Source organism: Myripristis murdjan, chromosome 22 (genome assembly GCF_902150065.1).
Source record: "Myripristis murdjan chromosome 22, fMyrMur1.1, whole genome shotgun sequence".
Lineage (NCBI taxonomy): Eukaryota > Metazoa > Chordata > Actinopteri > Holocentriformes > Holocentridae > Myripristis > Myripristis murdjan.
The window spans coordinates 7,580,872-7,600,009 of record NC_044001.1 but is presented as its reverse complement, the minus strand read 5'-3'; the positions used below and the strand labels follow the sequence as shown (position 1 = coordinate 7,600,009).

The window sequence follows — 19,138 nt, the reverse complement described above, 5'->3', positions numbered from 1 at the left end:
GTGGTTTGTGGTGCGCTTTTGAATTTACATAATTACCTGCTCTGTTATAGGAACTTACTGTATGTAAATTCAGGAGCGGCATTAAAACGAGCTCCGGCTCTTTGCCTGAAGGGATCGGAGACCCTTTTTTTTTTTTTTTTTTTTTTTAAATTATTCTTAATGCATTTATATGCCTTTGTAAAGCACTTTGAAATGCTTTGTGTATGAATGGTGCTGTACAAATGACCTCGGCTTGCCTCGCCTTGCCTTTTTATGTTCCTCCCCACTTTGGTGTGAGAGGAATACGGCCTTTTGAAGGAGTTATGGCGATCTGTAATCCTTCACATTATCAGGACGACAGAAACACTTCTGCTTCCCTCTCAGACCCGCTCAGTAGATTAGCCTCTGTTCTGCGCCACATATTAAATCATTTCCTTTGATATGAGCGGGTGTGTGGTCTCAGCTTAAGTATGCGATGGTGGTGTGGAGTCATTCTGATGTAGGATGCATGCACACACACACACACACACACACACACACACACTCCCACACTTCCTGGGAACAGCAGAGACAGCTGACTGTTCTGCAGCCAGGATATAGCATTAGTGACAAACAAGGAATGCTGTTAATCAGATTTACACCCATTTCCGAAAAGGAAGAGTTGCCCCCCCACACACCCACATCCACCCACCCACCCACCCACACACCCACATACACACACACACCTCAGTTTCCTTATTATAGCCTACTTCAAAAGAAAAGTGAGGAAGTCATTGGCTTCCTTCTCATTCATCTGGCGTTTAATCTGCTTGATCATAATCTGAAGAGGAAATCCTAATTTGGCACTGTGTGAAAATGCTTTCACTGACTCTTTATCAGATGATTATCCATACTGGAGACTGGAGTGATAATTAATAAGATGCTGAGAGGGATGATAAACGCTAAGAAGTTATGGTTGATAAGAAGCATTTATGCATTCAAATGACATTACAATGCTATTATACATTTATATATTTACATTTATTACATTACTTCATTTGTACTCACATTTATTAATCATTTGGACCCTGAATGTGCAGGAAGATTACTGTTTGTTGCAGCTTTTTTTAACACTCACCCACAGTATATCTGCCTCAATTGGTTGTCATAGCACAACATCTTTAAGTTTGGGACATGCACGTCCTGACAAAACTGTGTGGTAATTCGGAGAAATGATATGGCATGGCCACACTGACATGAAAAATGGCTTACTCACCTCATTATCTAACTCTACATATCACAACATACAGCTGTTTTACAATAAACAATGGAAATCACAAAGAAATTCCCACCATTTATTAAGTGTTAACAATGCACAATAACTTTTTTTTTTTTTTTTTTTTTTTTTAAGAAAATACCATTTTTACTACATGCAGTCTTTGTTGTTTGCCTCCTCTCAAACTTTGACACTGCTTCTAAATTTACTCTTGTAATCTGAATTTCGCACTAAAATGATGTAGGGTAACATATTGCTTTATTATTATTGCTTTATTGGTTTAACTGGTTTACCACTCGTTTGCAGGTGAGCTAAAGAGCTATTTTTCCAGTTTCACCTTCCTAAGACACTTTAGCTTTAGGATCCAGACAAAACATTTCTCTAAATCACTTTCCACACGTGATTCAAAAAAGGCACATCCACTGTAGCACTGCTGTAGGATAAATAACAGCTGAATTATATGTGGACCTGTAATTGAGTCACTTTCCACACCCGCCCACTTTTGCCCCCCCCCACCATGCTCTGTCTCACCCTCATCATCTTGTTTCAAATATGTCGAATTAAGAAAGCAAGACACCGTTCAAATTGCAGCTTTCCTGTGAGTTTAATGCAGAGGAGCGCCAGAATTTGCTTTATCCAGCAGAGCCAAGTTACGGACAGACAGGAAAAGCTCAATCTTCTCGTTGCGGAATCGTCCAGAGGGAGGGAGAAGACAAAACACAGGTTATCACGTTGATCACTGCTTCTTCTTCTTCTTCCCTTGTTCTTGACTTGGTTGTTTGCCACCAATGTCTTTTGCAGCGATTCCTCCGCTGTCTAGCTTTAAAGTAACTCCTTTATTAACATCAAAATATTGAAACAGCACAGGAACGAAGAAAAAAAGGGGGCTGCTGGAGTCAAAGATTAGACTTCACTGTTTTAAGGCCAAGCCCCGCCCCCCTGCTGTGAGCGGCACACACACTTTGCACCTCCAGCGTGAAGTTTGTCCCGCTCTCTTTGTGCTCGCCGGTTCACAACACGCAGGAACCTTGTTTTAAGGCTTACTTTGAAAATGTTAAATTACAGGTTCCTTTTTAAAGACAAAACCTAATTAGAAATTTAAAGGGGATAGGGGGAAGGAGGCGGAGGAGGAGTGCAGCTTTTCAAACATTCCTTTTTATTTTCTCACTATTTTTATAACACGGTTAGGTAAAGTGTTTTAATTGAAACAGCATGAGGGATGGCATTCGCTTTATAGATTTCCTGAAAACTAAAATGCTAATTATCGGACAAAAGTGATTACCTCGGCCCGTTAAAAGCACATAGCAGTACACAACAGCGCACAATTAGCCCTGACTTTGGTGGACGGCTTTCATTGGTGTGCACACAACGTGTTACCTCGAAGGCTGACTCACCGTTCAATTTCCTGCTCTTTTTTCCTCGTTTTGTATCACTCGACGGCTAACGAGGGAATGCTGACAACTTTTGGTATTTAATCCCATAGGAATGTAGTAGATGGTTGCATATGTATGTATAAATGTGTGCGTATGTGTGTGTGTGTGTTTGCTGTTATTGTTGTTGTGCCCAAGGCGATAATGGGTCTCTCACACGTTAGAGTGAGCTGGCACACGGAGCTCTCTCTCTCTCTCTTTCTCTCTCTCTCTCTCTCTCTCTCTCTCTTTCTTTCTCTCTCTCCCCAGCCTGTAATAAATCTCCATCTGTGCATGCAGAAGCCTTCCTCTTCTTCTTCTTCCTCCTCTTCCTCTCCTAAGCAATGATGTCATTCGCGTCAAGGTGAATGTTCCTGTGAGTTAAACAGAACAGACAAGACAGTTTTACATTGTTTTTCTATTTTTTTTTTTTTTTTTTTTACCAATGCTCAGGGTCTGATATAACTGTCCCATGTGATATCAAACGCGGATGAGAGCTTATGTGAAAGAAAGCAGACGGGTGAATGTCGGTATGTGGAAATCCTACCGTGACACTTCCATGAGGTTCAGCTGTAGATCTTGGATGCCTCCGCTCTACATTTGCTTCCTGCCTTTATCCCCATTATTGATTATAGATCATCACTCTTATTTTAATTCTGAAAGTGTAAAAATCAATACTATACGGGTGCTTATATCAGTCCACATCTACCAGGCTTAATTTAAGGCCTTTATGGAGTTTTGAACTGCAGCTCCAGAGCCGTATGAGCTCTTTGCGTGGACACACAACTCTGCAATCAACGCCTGTCACCTCACTGTACTTGTCACTGAAAAATCAACACTCATTATCCGCGGTGATCGTGTGGAATCGGTCCGATCTTGACAATCAGCCTTGATGCCGAACTGTGGCTGTAATCGCAATCAAGGTTGTGTATGCAGCGAATTTTCCAGAGTTTATGAGCGCTGACTTTTCAGTGGCGGTTGTTTGGAGTTGACGAGTCCAGCCTGTCTGGTGATTGTTCAAAACTATCGGGAGAGTGTAAATCAACTCTGATGGGCACGGACTTGAAAAACACGGACAGTTTCACATCCCAGACGCTGGTTTCCAAACTCAACATCGGGCTCGACTACTGCAGGTTAAAGGAATGACTGACTCTGCTGGTTTGAAACCCTAACCCGCTCAGCAGCTCATAAACTGAACTGCAGCAGCACTCACAGGCGTTATGACCCTTGACAGAAACACACCGAGAGCCACAGGCAGCTTATGACTACCCACTTGTGTAACCATGGCTACTGTATCATCAACACCATCTATCTTCCTACAGTATTATCATTCCTGTCAGCATAGTTGTGCTGGATCTGTGATCTAATAGCCCTTTCCCTAAAGCAGGAACTGTCCCCAGAGTGCAGGAACCGTTTTGAGGAACCAGGAACCCATATCCATGTTTCCACTGGAGAAACTTGCCGCCTCTTTTTTGCCCTGGTGGTTGAGTTTGTGGGCTTCAAAAGAGACCGTGCAGCTGAGGTAGCACTCTCTGTGGTTCTGGTGATTGTTGGGGTGGAAGTTTTGATCTGAACATCCCTGAATCTTAATGACGCAAGCAAGGCAAGAGATTGCTTGAGAGGAAAACACATCGTTTGTGACTCTACATTGTGTTTCAGTTGATCTGTGTTATTCTAAGCACAGGCGACTGCGGTTTTCTCTTTTCAATCTCATTTTCAGCCTCAGTGCACCTCTTTTTCTGCAAAACCAAATGCAATATCACAGCGGCGGGGACTGCCCATTAGTCCAAAGGCCCATTAATCCGAAACCCCAACAATCCGACAAACATCCTATTGGACCCAAAGCCTGCTAGTCCGATGACCAGTTATCCCAGAAACAAACACAATTTTTCTGAAACCCCTATTTGTCCATTCAGGAAATTTGGTCAAGTTTAGGCCTTGGTTTCCTCAGGTTAAGGTTAGGGTAAACAGGAATGGATGGAATGGATGAACTCCAACAACTCCAGAGTATGTATTTTCAGAGCAATGGGCCTTCCGAGCAATGGTTTGTTTTCTGGATAGCAGGTCGTCAGACTAATGAGCCTTCAGTCTAATGGGACGTTTTTCGGACTACTGGGGTTTTGGAGTAATGTGCCATCGGACGCCGTGGAATGGCGCCACACCAAGACAGGATTAAATGATCGTGAAAATCATAACAGCTTCCTCATCTTTCATCTTTATTGCTTTGCTGTTGTCACTCACAATGGCGTGGAGTGGAAACACACTCAGGAGCTTAGGGGACTCTCTTAGCCTCCTGAACCCTCTTCCTACAGCAGGACCCAGGAACCCTGGCCCTGGGACTTTGTGGTGGAAAGGCGGGCATTTGTCAGGCAACATCTTGTTAAGCAAAAACCTTAGCGAGCCAAATGGTCGCTAAAGCAGGAAGAAATTACTAGGTGAACACAGATTAAATTGGTTTTACATCTTGTGTTGGGAGTTTTAGAAGAAAAGGGTCCAAAGAAATAAACTCTAGCCTGCATAAAGTCAGTAGGAAAGTTTAGCTTTATTGCACTTTGTAGACATAATCCGTAGAGTCGTTCTTCTTACGTGGATTTGTTTATTTACTACCTTTGTTCCATTTCACATAGCTCGCTTTTTCCCCCTGTCAGCCTTTTAAGCATGCTAATATAAAAATGATTGTTCTCTAATCGTATTCTTTCTTCTGGGTTATTGTTCCACTGCTGCGGGTCAGGCTGGAACAGATTCCCTGCCAATGATGGTAAAAAAGACCATTTCACTAATGCTGTAATGGTTGCACAATGGGGTTGTATTTCACTTATTTTATGAGTGGTGGAGAGAGAGAGCTCGGGGCTTCATGTGCTTCTGGCTGAGATGTACGTGTATGTGTGTGTGTGTGTGTCTATGAGTGTGTGTGTGTGTTTGGGGAATTTGGCTTGTTAAATCAAATACACTCCATACTCATTGTCTCCCAGTCCCAGCCTTGCCACAAATCTCCCTTACATTTTACCTTCTGTTCATCTTCAAATTCATATCTTCAGCTGTTACCTAAAGAGAAAGGGGGCAAGTTAAAAATGCACGTGCATGTCTCCTCTTTCTTGTCGTCTTCCCTCTTTCTTCTAGGTTTGCTGCATCTCCCCATGCTGCCTTATCTACTAAAACTATAAAAATATTCCTCAAAAACGTTTGCGTTTCTTCTTGTTTAATTTGGGAGCTGCAGGGAAGGGCCTCTCGGTGCTTATTAAAGTAGGGTTATTACCTCAGGGGTGCATTCAACGCTCCATTAAGCTGTTTGGCTTCTTTGTAAATCTTTGATGTGCTGGCTGTTGAGGTATGATGTAAAACTTTGTGTAATGATCGTCAACAGGGGAGTAGCAGTGAGGTTCTCCCCACTGGGTTTGTTAGTGCAGTTATTTTGAGCTGCGTAGTTCCAACAATAGCCTGTCTGTTTGATTAAGATGTGTTTATTTGGTTGTTATTATGGGATATCAGGTGGATCTCAATCCGGGCCTTGCAGGATGGGCTGTTTTCCCTCAGTAGATAGTGCCATCTCCTATCCTCCTGGCTAATACCAGGTGATTGCTATCACCCTATCATCTGTCAAGCAGAGCTGGGTCAAACAGCAACTAGAAATAACTCTTAGCGTTTGTTTTAATCTTCTCAGTGTAGCCAACGGGGCGGGGTTTACCACATTGGAACAATTGGGGATAGCATTAGGTGAGTTGAAAACCACAGAAAAATATGCTAAATGCTGTCAGACGCTTTGCTGGTTGTCTAAACTCCTCGACAGTCTCTGTCTTGCGCAGAGTGGCAAACGCCACCCATCTGGTCGTCCCAGTTGGAGAAAAGGAATGCCAAGAATTATTTGTAAATGCTGCTTGATCCAGGCTGGCTGTCAGTCACTGCTGGTTTGAGTGAGCACTGAAAAAAACAACTCCACCTTCACCAACCACCACCAATTTAGCCTCATTTTCAGGGTTAAAATCTTGTTTTTCTTCAAACAAGGTAAAAAATCTGCCAGTAGGATGATATAATCTCACTTGTTTCCATTGCCAATCAACTTATTCCCAGCATTTTCTTGAATCAAGTCACAATTTCTTGATACTTGTGCCTTATTCAGCCTTGTTTCAACATATTTATACAGCAAAACTACACTGGAAACAAGTGTGATTGTCTCATCCCGGCAGATTTTTTTCATGTGTTAAGAAAAGCAAGATAAATCTCAGCCCTTTAAAATGCAAACCGATTGTGCATTAAAGTGGCTTAAAGGTAAGGAGTGGAGGAACTTGTCAGATGTGATTAATGATGTGGAGAAGCTGCAGTGACAGACTTGGAGATGGGAGTGTCAGTATCAGACCTCAGAGGCGGCCCCGATGCAGCACAGACAATCTGAGTCAGCAGATTAGATAGGATTACACAGTCTGCCTCTTGATATTCTCTCTTGGGGGTCTTTATCTAAACATTTTGCTTCTTCATTAGCTGTTTTTTTAATGACTGTCTCTGCAGAGGCCTCATGTTTGTTTTTTTTGTTTTTGTTTTTTTTTAAGCCAGTTCATATCATTTTATCATGTAAAATGGTGAAGTAACAAATTACTCTCATTACTCCTGTATAACTAAATATCTTTTTTGTGTACTTGCACGTCTTAAAGGATTTCCTAAGGTCAGCAGTTTTAATGGTGCTCAAGTATGCATCTATTGAAGTGTTAAATTCAACTCAAATACATATTTTGCATATTCAAATTCAAATTTTCTGGATGCCAGAAGGCATTAGAGGTGACCGCTCAGTCAGCAGAGGAGGGAAGAGGAATCTGACTTCACTTTTATATGAGCTTTATTTTGTAAAGAGGTTTTCTTTCATCCAAAGAATGTGGTTTGAACTCTCTGTTGTCGCTCCTGTATAACAGTGCTGTCTTTCATAAAAAAGTCACTCAGTAACTCTGTACTGGGTACTTCAGAATTTCACCAGTATTTTTTTTTTTTAACTTATACCCCCATAAAGTTACAGCATTTGTGCTTGTGTAGGATATTTTTGCTCTCTCTTTCCCCTCTTGATGATTTTTTTTAGTAAAAAAAAGACAAAGGGATGGTCGCCAGTCACACCTTGATAGATGAGTGACAGGTTCCAGTCCTTAACTGCTATTTTCCAACTCTCCAAAAGTATTTATCTTCTTAATTTCAGCTGCAAGTAAAAGAAATCCCAACCCTAACCCCAGAAACCTTTCCCCGATCAACTCTTTTATCTGCTGGAGTGTCTGGTTTCACTGTTACCGGACAGGAGGCAGTGGGTGGAAGAGAATGACTAAGAAATAACTATCGTCACTGTGGGAGACTTGTGGGAGTGTTTACTTCCACTTACCGGACAATGGTGCCCCAAAATCACTGATTTACTGCTGTATCATGACGGTGGAAGTATTAGCGGGGCTGTATCCATTAAGGCTGTGAGTCAGGGACAGGGAGGACAGGCTCTGCCGGGTCTCTCTGCGGGCAAAAGGCCAGACTCTGTGGCTCGAACGGAGAGGACTTAACCTGGAGGAGTGGCCGGAGAGACCTAAATCACTTTTTAGAATGGCTTTTGGAATTTGGATTAGCAATTTGGATCCTGATTTAGCAATTTAACAGTTCATCACATAGACAAACTGCTCTCTATCCAAAGGGCTTTGGCTCGCTCCAGTCTGCGTTTTTATTGACTTTGTACTGTGGAGAAAACACACAATCGCACTTATTGCTGCGCTCGTTTTTCATACTTGAGCTGACAGCTGAACCAGTCGCCTATGTGCTAATGGCGTTACATGACACCTCGGCCCGTGTTTTATTTAAAAACTATTGTTAAGGGTAAATTAGAAAATAATTGTTTCTTTCATTCCGCTTTTCTGCAGATATGTGTTTTTTGTACGACGGCGCTGATGTATTCCTGTCCCCGGCCAAAGCCAAGAGGAGGACACGCACGTTAAAAATGAAATGATCTGCTATGTTTTCCTCCCTGTCTGCAGTTTCTCATAAAAAGGCCCATCATGATTTAGTTTTACTCTGAGATGTCTGACAAGAGCTCCTCTGCTGCGCGTCTTAGCCAAGGCTGAAATCACATTAAGCTGTCTGGCTTGTTCTGGACGTTATTGTTACGACGGGTCAAGATGGAGTTTTATTGTATCCTCTAAAGTATTATTACCTTTTGTTCAGGTTTCCAATCACCTTGTTACATCCAGGATCTGTTTTATCAGTTTCAGAGAGAGTTCATAATGCAGGCACTTCAACGGGGACGGCGGCTTCTGTGGGAATTGAACCTGTGACCCTCCAGTTTCAGGACAGTCCCATCCCGCCGCGCTCCCGCCTCTCCTCATGGCTGAAGCTCCCAACTCCGTCTCTATTTCTGTCTCAGAAAACACCGGCTGCTCTCCGCCGGTGTCGACAGCTATGACAGCCGTGCTAATCTGGATAATTCAGTCACCTAGGATTATATTTGCTCTTAAAATCTTATTTTTTCTCAAAACAATTGCAATTTTCTGCTCGTGGGGTGAGATAATTGCTGTTTATTTGTCTCTGTGTGTCCAGTGTGGTGAAACATCACAGCAGAAGGCAGATTGCCCCGCTCATCTCACGGAAATGATTCAAGAAAATTCTTCAAACATATTAATTTGCTTTGGAAACAAGCAAATTGATCTCATCCAGTTGGCAGAAATCTTCACTTTTTAAAAAATATTTTCACATTTAATACTCGATTAAATTGTTGGGACGGATATTTTTGCGGTGCCGGGATTATCAAGGCTGTTATCAAGGCTGTCATAGCTGTCAGCGCTGGCAGACACTCGGCTAGCTGCGATGTAACAGAACCGCAGACGGCTGTAAATCTTCGTTTTTCTTGACCTTTCGGGTTATGTTGACAGATTGTTTTCTAACCTGCATCCCATTTTCCTCACCGCATTGTACTTCACAATTTGCGCTATAATGAGTTTGAACTCCTTTGTCATTTTCTGGTTTTCTCAGCGAAAGACACGAGCCAGAACTTGACAAAGAACATGAATATGAATTGGTAGGAATTGCCTCGCTTGGGTCTTTCCCACGGTTTTCAGTTTGTAGCATAATCAGAACTCTATATTATTAATTTATAGCATGTGACACCCCCACCAGATTTAAATTTTTACATCTACAGACTAAGCACAATAACTCTGCGTGTAAAGCAGGAGGCTTTTCCGGTGTGGATCGTCCACATTTAAAACTTTTAGCGAGGAACTGAAGGACAGGTGAAATGATGGAAATCTCAGTAATTATCACAAGAAGTGACTGATCTGTAAAATGCAAAATGTTCCAGGAAAAAAGTGTCATTGGTTGATATTTAAAGTATGATTGTATTGGCAGTTGCGGCGGTAATGGAGCTGGTGGAAAAGGATGCATTTCAGAGGATAATCACAAGGGTTTCTGGAGCGGTAGAGCATATGGAACTATAATAATAATTATGATAATTATTACTATTGTTGTTATTGTTGGACGGCATCTGCTGAGGGACATGGTTGGTCAGACTGACAGACAGAAAAATAGATTGCCTTGCGCTTAATCTGTTCGGAGCGAGTAAGATGAAAACTCCTCATGATTCAGCTGGATATGAAACCCAGTTGTGCACCAGCTCATTCGTGACATCAGTGGTTTGGCCTCGTTATCATCTACATTTTGTTCAGGTCGCTCTGATTGCTCTTCCTATGCTTTGAGAAAATCTGTCTCCAAGCAACATTTTTGATGTTGTTCAAAATACTGACTTTTTTTTTTTTTGGAGTGGGGCATTTGAGACGTGGACAGAGAGAGAAACAGAGAGAGAGAGAGAGGCAGAAATTATGTGTGTGTGTGTGTGTGTGTACATGCAACCTCCACGCATGCATTTCTACAGTATCCCAGTGGATCATTTTGAAAATGGCCTCAGATCCTCTGATAGGAGTTGGCTTGTGAGCGATGGAAACTGTGCCCTTTGTTTCTGGCTGCGTCTTATTTTCCACCACCTTCTTCCCTCCGTACCTGCTCTTAACGAGATCTCCTGTGTCAGATTCGGTGCTCTGGCCCAGCAACCCGCGCTCTGGTAATTGCTCGGGACACCAAGGGGTGAAAAACATATATGAGAAGTTTCTTTTCTTTTCTTTTTTTTAAGGATTGAGAAACACTCGACTATTGTTATGAAACTGGGATTTGAGGAGCCACATATGCAGAATCATCTCATGTAAAGTCATGATAAATCTAGTGCTCTTTTTTTTTTTTTTTTGTCTGCAAATAGTTGAAACCTGTTCAACAGCAGCTGGCTCAGGTACACTGGTGGGCCGCTAACAGCACAAGATTCTGGTGCTGCTCAGTGCACACCTACTCTCTTTCCCCACTAACCCGCAGCTTCATCTTCTTGGCACAGTTTGCGCTCCACTGAAATCCTTTAGACCTTAAATATATTTGAGGCGTCCGGGAAGCCAAGAGCCATTACGGCTGTCAGGAAGAAGGCCGACTTCCAGCAGTAGAGTAGAATAGACTCACTAATAGATCATGAGTGAAGATTTGGGGAGAGGGGGAGGAAGGATTCCCATTGCACTCAGTGTGGTTTGGCTCCTTTGAAACTTAATGAAGGCTCAACCTGTCCTCGGCCAAAGAACAATGAGACAAATTAGCTTGTACATTTAGCTCCCATGTACAGAGTTTCTCATTGCTCGGTGCTGTAAATGAGGATGGCAGAGTGTTTTCAGACTGCAGAAATGTTTTTCACGTAATTGACAAATGCAATTTGTTAGTTCAGCCTAAACACTGAGATTTAGCTGGATTCAGCTCAATATAGCCTTTGTTCAAACAGAGGGAAGGAAGGAAGAGAGGGAAGAAAGAAAAAGAAAGAAAGAAAGAATGAAAGCCTTTGTTCCTTTGTTCAAACAGAGGGAAGGAAGGAAAGAAGGGAGGAAGATAAAAGAAAGCAACCAAGAACGAAAGCAAAATCAAGAACAAATGAATTATTGAAAATGAAAGATAAAAAAGTTTAACCGTATACAGATGGATCAATTATATAAGCTGGGGTAAAGCTGGACAGTGGATTGAATTGTCTCTTGTGCTGCAGGCTCTGTGTAATTTGCCGATGTGCTGCCTTGTGTTGACAGTGGCTGATCGGAGACAGGGACAGCCACTGTGGGATCATCTGCTCGCGCTCGCAGGGGAAGCCGGTGTGTGGCTCGGACGGCCGGAGCTATGATACCGGCTGTGAGCTGCAGAGGGCGCGCTGCAAAAATCGGACCCTGACGCTGGCGCACCGCGGCCGCTGCCGAGGTGAGCAGGACAACACAGCTGTCTCACACTGTCCCTTCAAACGTGACATTCTTTGTCCCCTAAAATAAGGGATTCTGGATCTGACGCCACTTCAGTCTGAAAGAAAATGAACAGCGACTGGTTGCATCAGCTACGTTTAAGTTCAGATGTAAACTAGTTGAAACACATGTGCTTTCTACATAACTTTTTACACAATAATAAATACAAACTAGATGTGATGATGGACACCTAACCTTAAGCAGGGGTAATTGTTACTTTACTCATATTATAGTGATAGTGGTAGCTTGTCCAGTTATTTAGCTTTAATGAAAATGTCCAGCGGCAATGTGGTGTAATTGGACGAGCAGTTTCCCTAGCACTCAAACTAGACTAGCTTTATGTTCTAAAAAAATATTAACCTGAAATGCAAATTCATAATTAATTAATTCATTCATTATTTGTGTGCATACAAGCACACAAAACCTACCTACCTCTAATTAGAGGTGAATGAATGAAGGTAACGTTAAGTACTGTTGATGGTTATTCTGGAAATTCTGAAATTTACATTTTTGATGTTTAATAACCAGTTTACATGACAAAGGCTTTACTAATTTATAAGACATTCCTCGAGAGCATGCCTCTTAAATTAGTTATTAATTAGATAAATAAACTAGTTGTTTCTAAGAGCTTAGTGGACTTTACTACAAAATCAGTGACAGATTTACAAACAGCTGGTTCAACAACTCAGGGGTGTCAAAATGTAGCACATTCACTGCTAATATTGAATATTTTAGCTTTCAATGATTCTTATTATGCATTTCTTTATTTGTTTAAATAGACTGTGATAGGTATTGGAACAATATTTAAAAAATCAAAAATGGCATACTTCATTACAGCATTTCTTTGGTCCATTAAACAAGGTTTATACAGCATATGTACTCTATATTCGTTACATATTCAGTAATAAATTGGTTTGGTAATAACTGGCACAGGACTTTAAGTGATATCCATCACAAACCTCCAAATTCTGGACTACCCACGGTTCTAAAAGTGACATTTTTGTCTTTCAGGTAAAAACTGGGTGAGGATCGATCAGCCGCCAGTAGCTCCGGCTCCGACGTCGTCCTCTGAGGGGAGGGACCTGGAGCTGAAAGGTGAGGACCCGGCAGCCAAACACTTTGAAGAGCAGCTCTGGAAATCACAAGACAAAGAGTTTTTTAGTGGAAGTTGGTCATCAGTGGTTCTGTTGTTCACTCTGGCCTGGTGGCAAGTCCAGAAACTAGTTTTCACCTAAAATGCTAAATTATGCACCATTCCCAAACCTAAACCTCACTGAAGATTGTATACTGCAGACTTTGGGACTGTATTTTGCAGGTTTTTTTTTTTTTTTTTTTTTTTTTTTTTGACTGTTCAGCTTGCTCCTAAAGTGAACACCAGCGACTGGGACTGAACGAGAAGGTGTCTTTCATTTTACGCCCCTCGGTAGGCGTGTAAGCTTTTGCAGACCAGGATCACACACTTCCTCAGTCTCTGGATGCCAGCCACTCAACAACAGCAGAGATTGATAGGTCTAGAGTCAAGGTTGGAACTTGGCGTTTGTCCCCCTTTTTTCAGCCTCCTGCCCATTAGAAAAACAACAATCTCAACCAAATCCATTTTTGGAGTGATTTTTGTTCCCTCTGTATGGTAATGCGTGGTTTAGTTTCATAATATCGATGATCTGCCAAGGAAAGGAAAGCTCACTCGACCTTTGCAGATGCAGCAGGCCTGTTTTGTTGTAAAGTAACTGCTGCCTGATTTAAAAAGGCAGCTCACGAACCGAGCCTTATTTACAGCGGCAAAGCCTGGCAAAAGCAGAGAGATTTGGATTAAAAAGTGCACAACAGCGCATATAAATTGCTAATATTTAAGACAAACCCACAAAAAGCAACAACAGACATAAAACTATGCATTACACAGTTATAGGAACCCACACAGCTATAAATCAGCATTCAATATCTCTAAATTTTTAGAATCTAGTCCATGGAAATCAGGATTTTTTTTCACCTGCTCTTCCTCAAGAGTACCATGTTTTGTTTTTCTGACATCAGTCCATTTTTTAAAGCATAAATGTCGCTATTTTGAAAAGATATATATCTGATTTTGTAACAGAACACGTTATATCGTCATCTTTCCTTTTGAAGTATCTGGTCAGGATTTTGAATTTGTGTAACTAGCATGGAAAAAAAAACATAAGCCAAGGGATAATGACAAAAATTAAAATAGTTGAAAGCCTCTGGTCATGAAATGTCTTCTCTATAAGCTGAAGTGTTTTTAACAAGCAGTTTGGACCCTCAGTGGGACAGGGGTCGTCTCCACATTTAGCTTTAAATCACTCAGGGTCTCCAGGTCTGATACTTAAAAGTTTTAAATATTCATGGTTTACATAAGCACTGTCTGTCCCTCACGATGACATCACCATCATCCAGTTTTGGCACTGCCAGTCCTCCAGTCCAGAGGAGACAACGTGTCTGTCTCCTCCCAGGGGTCAGAGTCTGTTTTTTATATTTATTTATCCAGGGAAGGGGTTTGCCAGCAGGCAGAGGACTGTGGTTGTACTGGGCAGCGTCCTGGTGTGAATGTGTACACAATAACTGTGAACATGAAGCTCGGCCACTGAGCGACTCTGCAGGAGCAGCTGGGGCTCGAATGCAACTAAAACAGCAGTCATACTGATGGGCTTTTGAACCAGCGACCTGCTGATTTCAAGTCTGCTGCTCTAAGGTTTAGGCCACTGCCATCTCTGCCCCACTAAAGCCGGTCTGGCTCATCAGAGCTGCGGCAACACCAGCACATTTTCCACCGACTCTTTAAAATAATAACATACATTAACACAAATTTCCCGTGAGCTTTGGCCTCACAGTATTTTGCTCACAGCTCACCTCAGTCTACCCACACTGGACTCTGTCCTGCATATGGCTTTTAGTTTACACCAGACGGGCCCAGAGAGAGAGCGAGCGAGCGAGAGAGAGAGAGAGAGAGAGAGAGAGAGCAAGAGAGGTCAGCAGGTGGTTTACGTTTTCCCCTGTACAGACAGTATTGAAGCCTTTGTAATGTGACACACTTTCAGTGACCTGCACTATTCACCGAGCACTGCTGCACAGAGATAGGATGCTGTATTTATGGTAGTGGTAAAAGAAACATATTCATTCTCTAAGCACAAGTCTTTGATTTGTCTGTAACTGTGATGTAAAACATTATTTATTTTTTAGGGCTGATGAACAAAATCAGTATGTATCTGCAAATTTGTTCTGCTTTCACTAAATCCTGTTGAAGGGGCAGGAGGGACTTCAGTGGGACTCCCTCTTTCTTCTAAACCTTATAGTCAACATAAGAGATGCCACTGTAATAACTGATAACACTTACAACACATATTTGAAATTACCTTGAAAAAACTGAAAAGTTTTACTTTTGCTGTGTCATCAAACTCTGAGGAATGCAAAAGATGTTGCAAAACGAATTTATGATTTTTCCTCTCTAACACAACTGAGCTGCACAGGACTGAAGTTGCACTCAAGTTGCACATGTAAAGTCTTTCTTAAGATTTTATGATATTCCAGAAATTCCATGTCCAGTGGCAACCCTGGTTTTATTTTTATGATCAAATGGATGATCTAATGGTGATGCAGTAAAAGTAAAAACTGAGTGAGAAGAGATGAAAGAATGAAATTTGCTAATTATCACCTACTTACTATGAAATTCATGACATTCATTAAGTGTTACCTAATAATGTATTAATATGTGTTAATGATGACTGAGATTTGTCATTCCTCTTCTTCATCCCAGTTTGTCTCGTGAATTAAAATGCATAAAGGGCTTTTTGTTACTTGTGCAAATGAGTGTTTGCAGTGGCTTTTGAATGGATGGACACTGGCACAAATAACTGACCCTGTAAAATTATTGGGAGTGAAAGATTAATAGCCTTTCCTTTCCTCAACAACCACCATCAACATGCCCTTTAGCAAGGCACTTAATACCCAAACTATTGCACTGCAGCTAACAACAGAGGCAGACTGGGTTTGCTCCCAGGTGAGTTTATGTGTGACTATGAATCTGAAACAGGCATTGTTGGACAAATTCAAGCATTTTTAACCGTGATTGTCTTTGTGTTTCAGATGCAGGTCAGTCGAAGTGCCGCGTCGAGAGGAGCCAGGCTCTGGAACAAGCCAAGAGACCCCAGGAGTCCATGTTCATCCCAGAATGCAACGAGGACGGGACGTTTGCCCAGGTCGGTCTCAGGGCCGCCACGCTTTATTGCTTTCTTTCACTCCTCGTCTTTCTTTTCCTCTCACTCTCTCGCTCACTTTTTGCTAAACTTTTTGAACCATCCCTTTCATGACCTACAAGAATTCAATTTTAGTTCGAAAGTCTTAAAAAATTTTTTTGATTGCATGTATTAATTTGACATTCTAATTTCTGGCATGTTTTTATACTTGTGTTGACCTTGTTTTTTAGCACATTGTGACATAAATCCTTCCTGCAGGTCCAATGTCACACTCTGACGGGTTACTGCTGGTGCGTCACCACCGATGGGAAGCCAGTGAGCGGCTCCTCGGTGCACAACAGGACCCCAGTGTGTTCAGGTACTGGGCAGAAGGGCGTGGATGCCTGTGGGTGATTTATCCAGGGTTTCTCAAAAGTGACTTCAAGTTGTAATCTCCTTTGTTTGATACAAGTTGCCACTGTAAACATCTCCTGTTCTGCCTTAGCTCTGTGCAGATAGGTGTTTTTATTCAGGCAAGCCTTTCTCGGAGGCAGAGCTGCTCCTGTGGCAGAATTAATATTATTGGTTGGTTTAAATGCCAGTGGGTGGAGTCAAAGAGCCACATGGGCAAGAGAAGGTGGAACTAATCTAATGAAGCCTGGTGCTATTGCTAACAAATGAAAATTTTGCTGATAAGCCTATCTGATCGAAACAGGTTAAACTAGTTGTAAGAGCCTATAGCCATCTAGGTGAGCTGGCTGGCTATCCTGCTGACCCAAATGCCATGGTTATGAATTAATGCATATTTTCAGGAACGAGCCAGCTCTGGCCTTATTAAACTTTCCTTTTCATGCACAAATTCGCGACATAGCTTTGCATGTTGCACATACCTGCCATGCCAAATGATGCCCACTAAAGTTTTGGGCAAATAGTCCAGATTGTGGTGCTAAAGCAGCTGCCTAAGCTATGAAATGTTAAAACAAAAACAATAATGATGAAAAAAAATCAACACTACATGCTACAGGTCAGAAAGTTTTTGAGGTTACCAGTCCAAACGAGAGAAAACGTTTGTATACTTTATTATAAGGCTGACCTCTCTGTTTTTATTGCATCTAACTGAGCTTTATAGTTCCTGGATTACATGACATAATTACGATGGCTCTGCCTCTTACTCAGTAACGTCAAACCAGACGAATTGGTACAAAACAGTTTATTATTTTGGTATATGAGTGACATTATAAGCATAATAAATCCGCTTTACTCGTTTTCATCTGGTGGGCTGGCTCTGCTCACCGCTGCCATTTTGATTTATTTTTTGACCAGAGATCTTTCAAGTTTGCCGGTTAGCTATCTTGTGCTCTGAAAATCTGAGGTTGTTTTGCTCTGCCCGCTGAGGTTTAACTCAATCACTGAGAATATTTCTGCCTCCGAGGAATCTTTGTAAAACTCCAATCTGATAGCGGGGCAGGGTATTTCCACTCAGTATCTCTTTGGGTTTGCAGAAGCAATGTAGAAAGTGGGTTGAAACGGTGTATTTCTATGGTGGCTAAGGCACATCTGTGGGATCTTTGTGCCAAGAGCGCTTCCAAGATAAGGTATTGGGGTTTTGGCCAGTTCAGTTGCTTCATGTAGTGGATTTTTTTTTCATATTTAAAAAGAAAACAACTGGGAATCATTTAGGGCTGAGATTGAGAATAAAGGCTTTATCATTATTATGTGAATTACAGGTTCATTATAGATTTTTAAATTGAGTAAATTATGAGTGAATTAACCCCCGAATCTGCAGTGTACAAAGATGACCACCGCAATAAATCAACTTTTGGCCGGGTGACCTGCCTGCTGAGGAGGGGTGCAAGGTGACCGCGGCCTTTGGGTTACAGTTAAAGGGGGTTTGTTTGTGAAGAGGGTAAAACCACGCATAGGCACATGTGCATTGTGTGTCATGTGGTGTAGCAGGTGCAAGGTCAACCAGAAGGCTAATGGCCATACATACAGGGGCCTCCGAGCCTCCGAGCCTCCTCCCCCTCCCTCTCCCCCGCGCCCCCCTCGTCTAACTGCTCTCAGCAGGCCAGAGGAGAGAGAGCCGGGCTCCACACACTCAACCTGGATGGGAACACTTTATGATAATCACCATCATTTTCCCTCAGAAGATAATACGCAGGGGCCTTTGCCAGAATTGCATTGCAGAGCCACTAGAGCATATGGTGCAAATTTTGTATGGAGAGAGTGGTGAGAGTGGTCGCATGCCCGTCTGTAGCTGCTGAACAGACCGCCGGAGGCATCCCGCTCTCTCTCCCTCTGTTTTTCTCTCCCTTTCTTTCGCTCTCGTTTCTCTGTCTTTGTCTCTCCCCACTTGTATCACTCACTAATGGCTTGTAAGGCTTCCTCCGGCTCCCGCCATACCTCATTCCCTCAGACAGAATCACTAGCACTCACATGTTGAGCGTGGTTACATGCACTTTCACACATGAGAACAACTGCTTTTCCCATCATAGAAAACACACTGAGACGTAGATATGATGCTGTACAATCGTACCTGTCTCCCTTCTGTCCTGCATAAGATCCGATATCTTCATTGTTTCTTGCAAAGGTATGTATTCAGCTGCAAATCCCAGAGGCTGGCCCGAATGTCTATTTTTGCAAGGGGCATAACAGAAACTGGCATAGTGCCGTTCATGCCCGCACCACACATGATATCTCATCCTTCCCTGACGTTCCCTTCCTACTCAGCTGGCAGCAAATAACCATCACTCACATGCACGGATGCCCCTGTACACTGTGACCCAAATCAATCATCTCACAATACATTTGCAGGAAACTTCCGTGAATTTATGGGAACTCATGCTGGGACAAGTGGATTGTCAGGTAGTAAATTTCATTCCAGTTGCCTTCAATCAAATTTCTCCTATTCTAATTGGTTGCACTGTCTAATTTTGCTCATTCCCTCAGAGCCCATGCATGCTTGACTTGACCGCTTGCATGCGCCAAATCAAGACTGACTTT

General features: G+C 42.3%; 1 protein-coding gene across 2 annotated transcripts in view; it reads left to right on the top strand.

Annotated features, from left to right (window-relative positions):
• Nucleotides 1-19,138, top strand: part of smoc1 (SPARC related modular calcium binding 1) — a 68,698-nt gene that overhangs the window by 7,896 nt on the left and 41,664 nt on the right. For both annotated transcript variants that reach the window (XM_030045179.1, XM_030045178.1), the window contains exons 2-5: nucleotides 11,748-11,913; nucleotides 12,963-13,046; nucleotides 16,047-16,159; nucleotides 16,415-16,514. In XM_030045179.1, coding sequence (XP_029901039.1) covers nucleotides 11,748-11,913; nucleotides 12,963-13,046; nucleotides 16,047-16,159; nucleotides 16,415-16,514 — 463 coding nt within the window. The remainder of the gene's footprint in view (nucleotides 1-11,747; nucleotides 11,914-12,962; nucleotides 13,047-16,046; nucleotides 16,160-16,414; nucleotides 16,515-19,138) is intronic.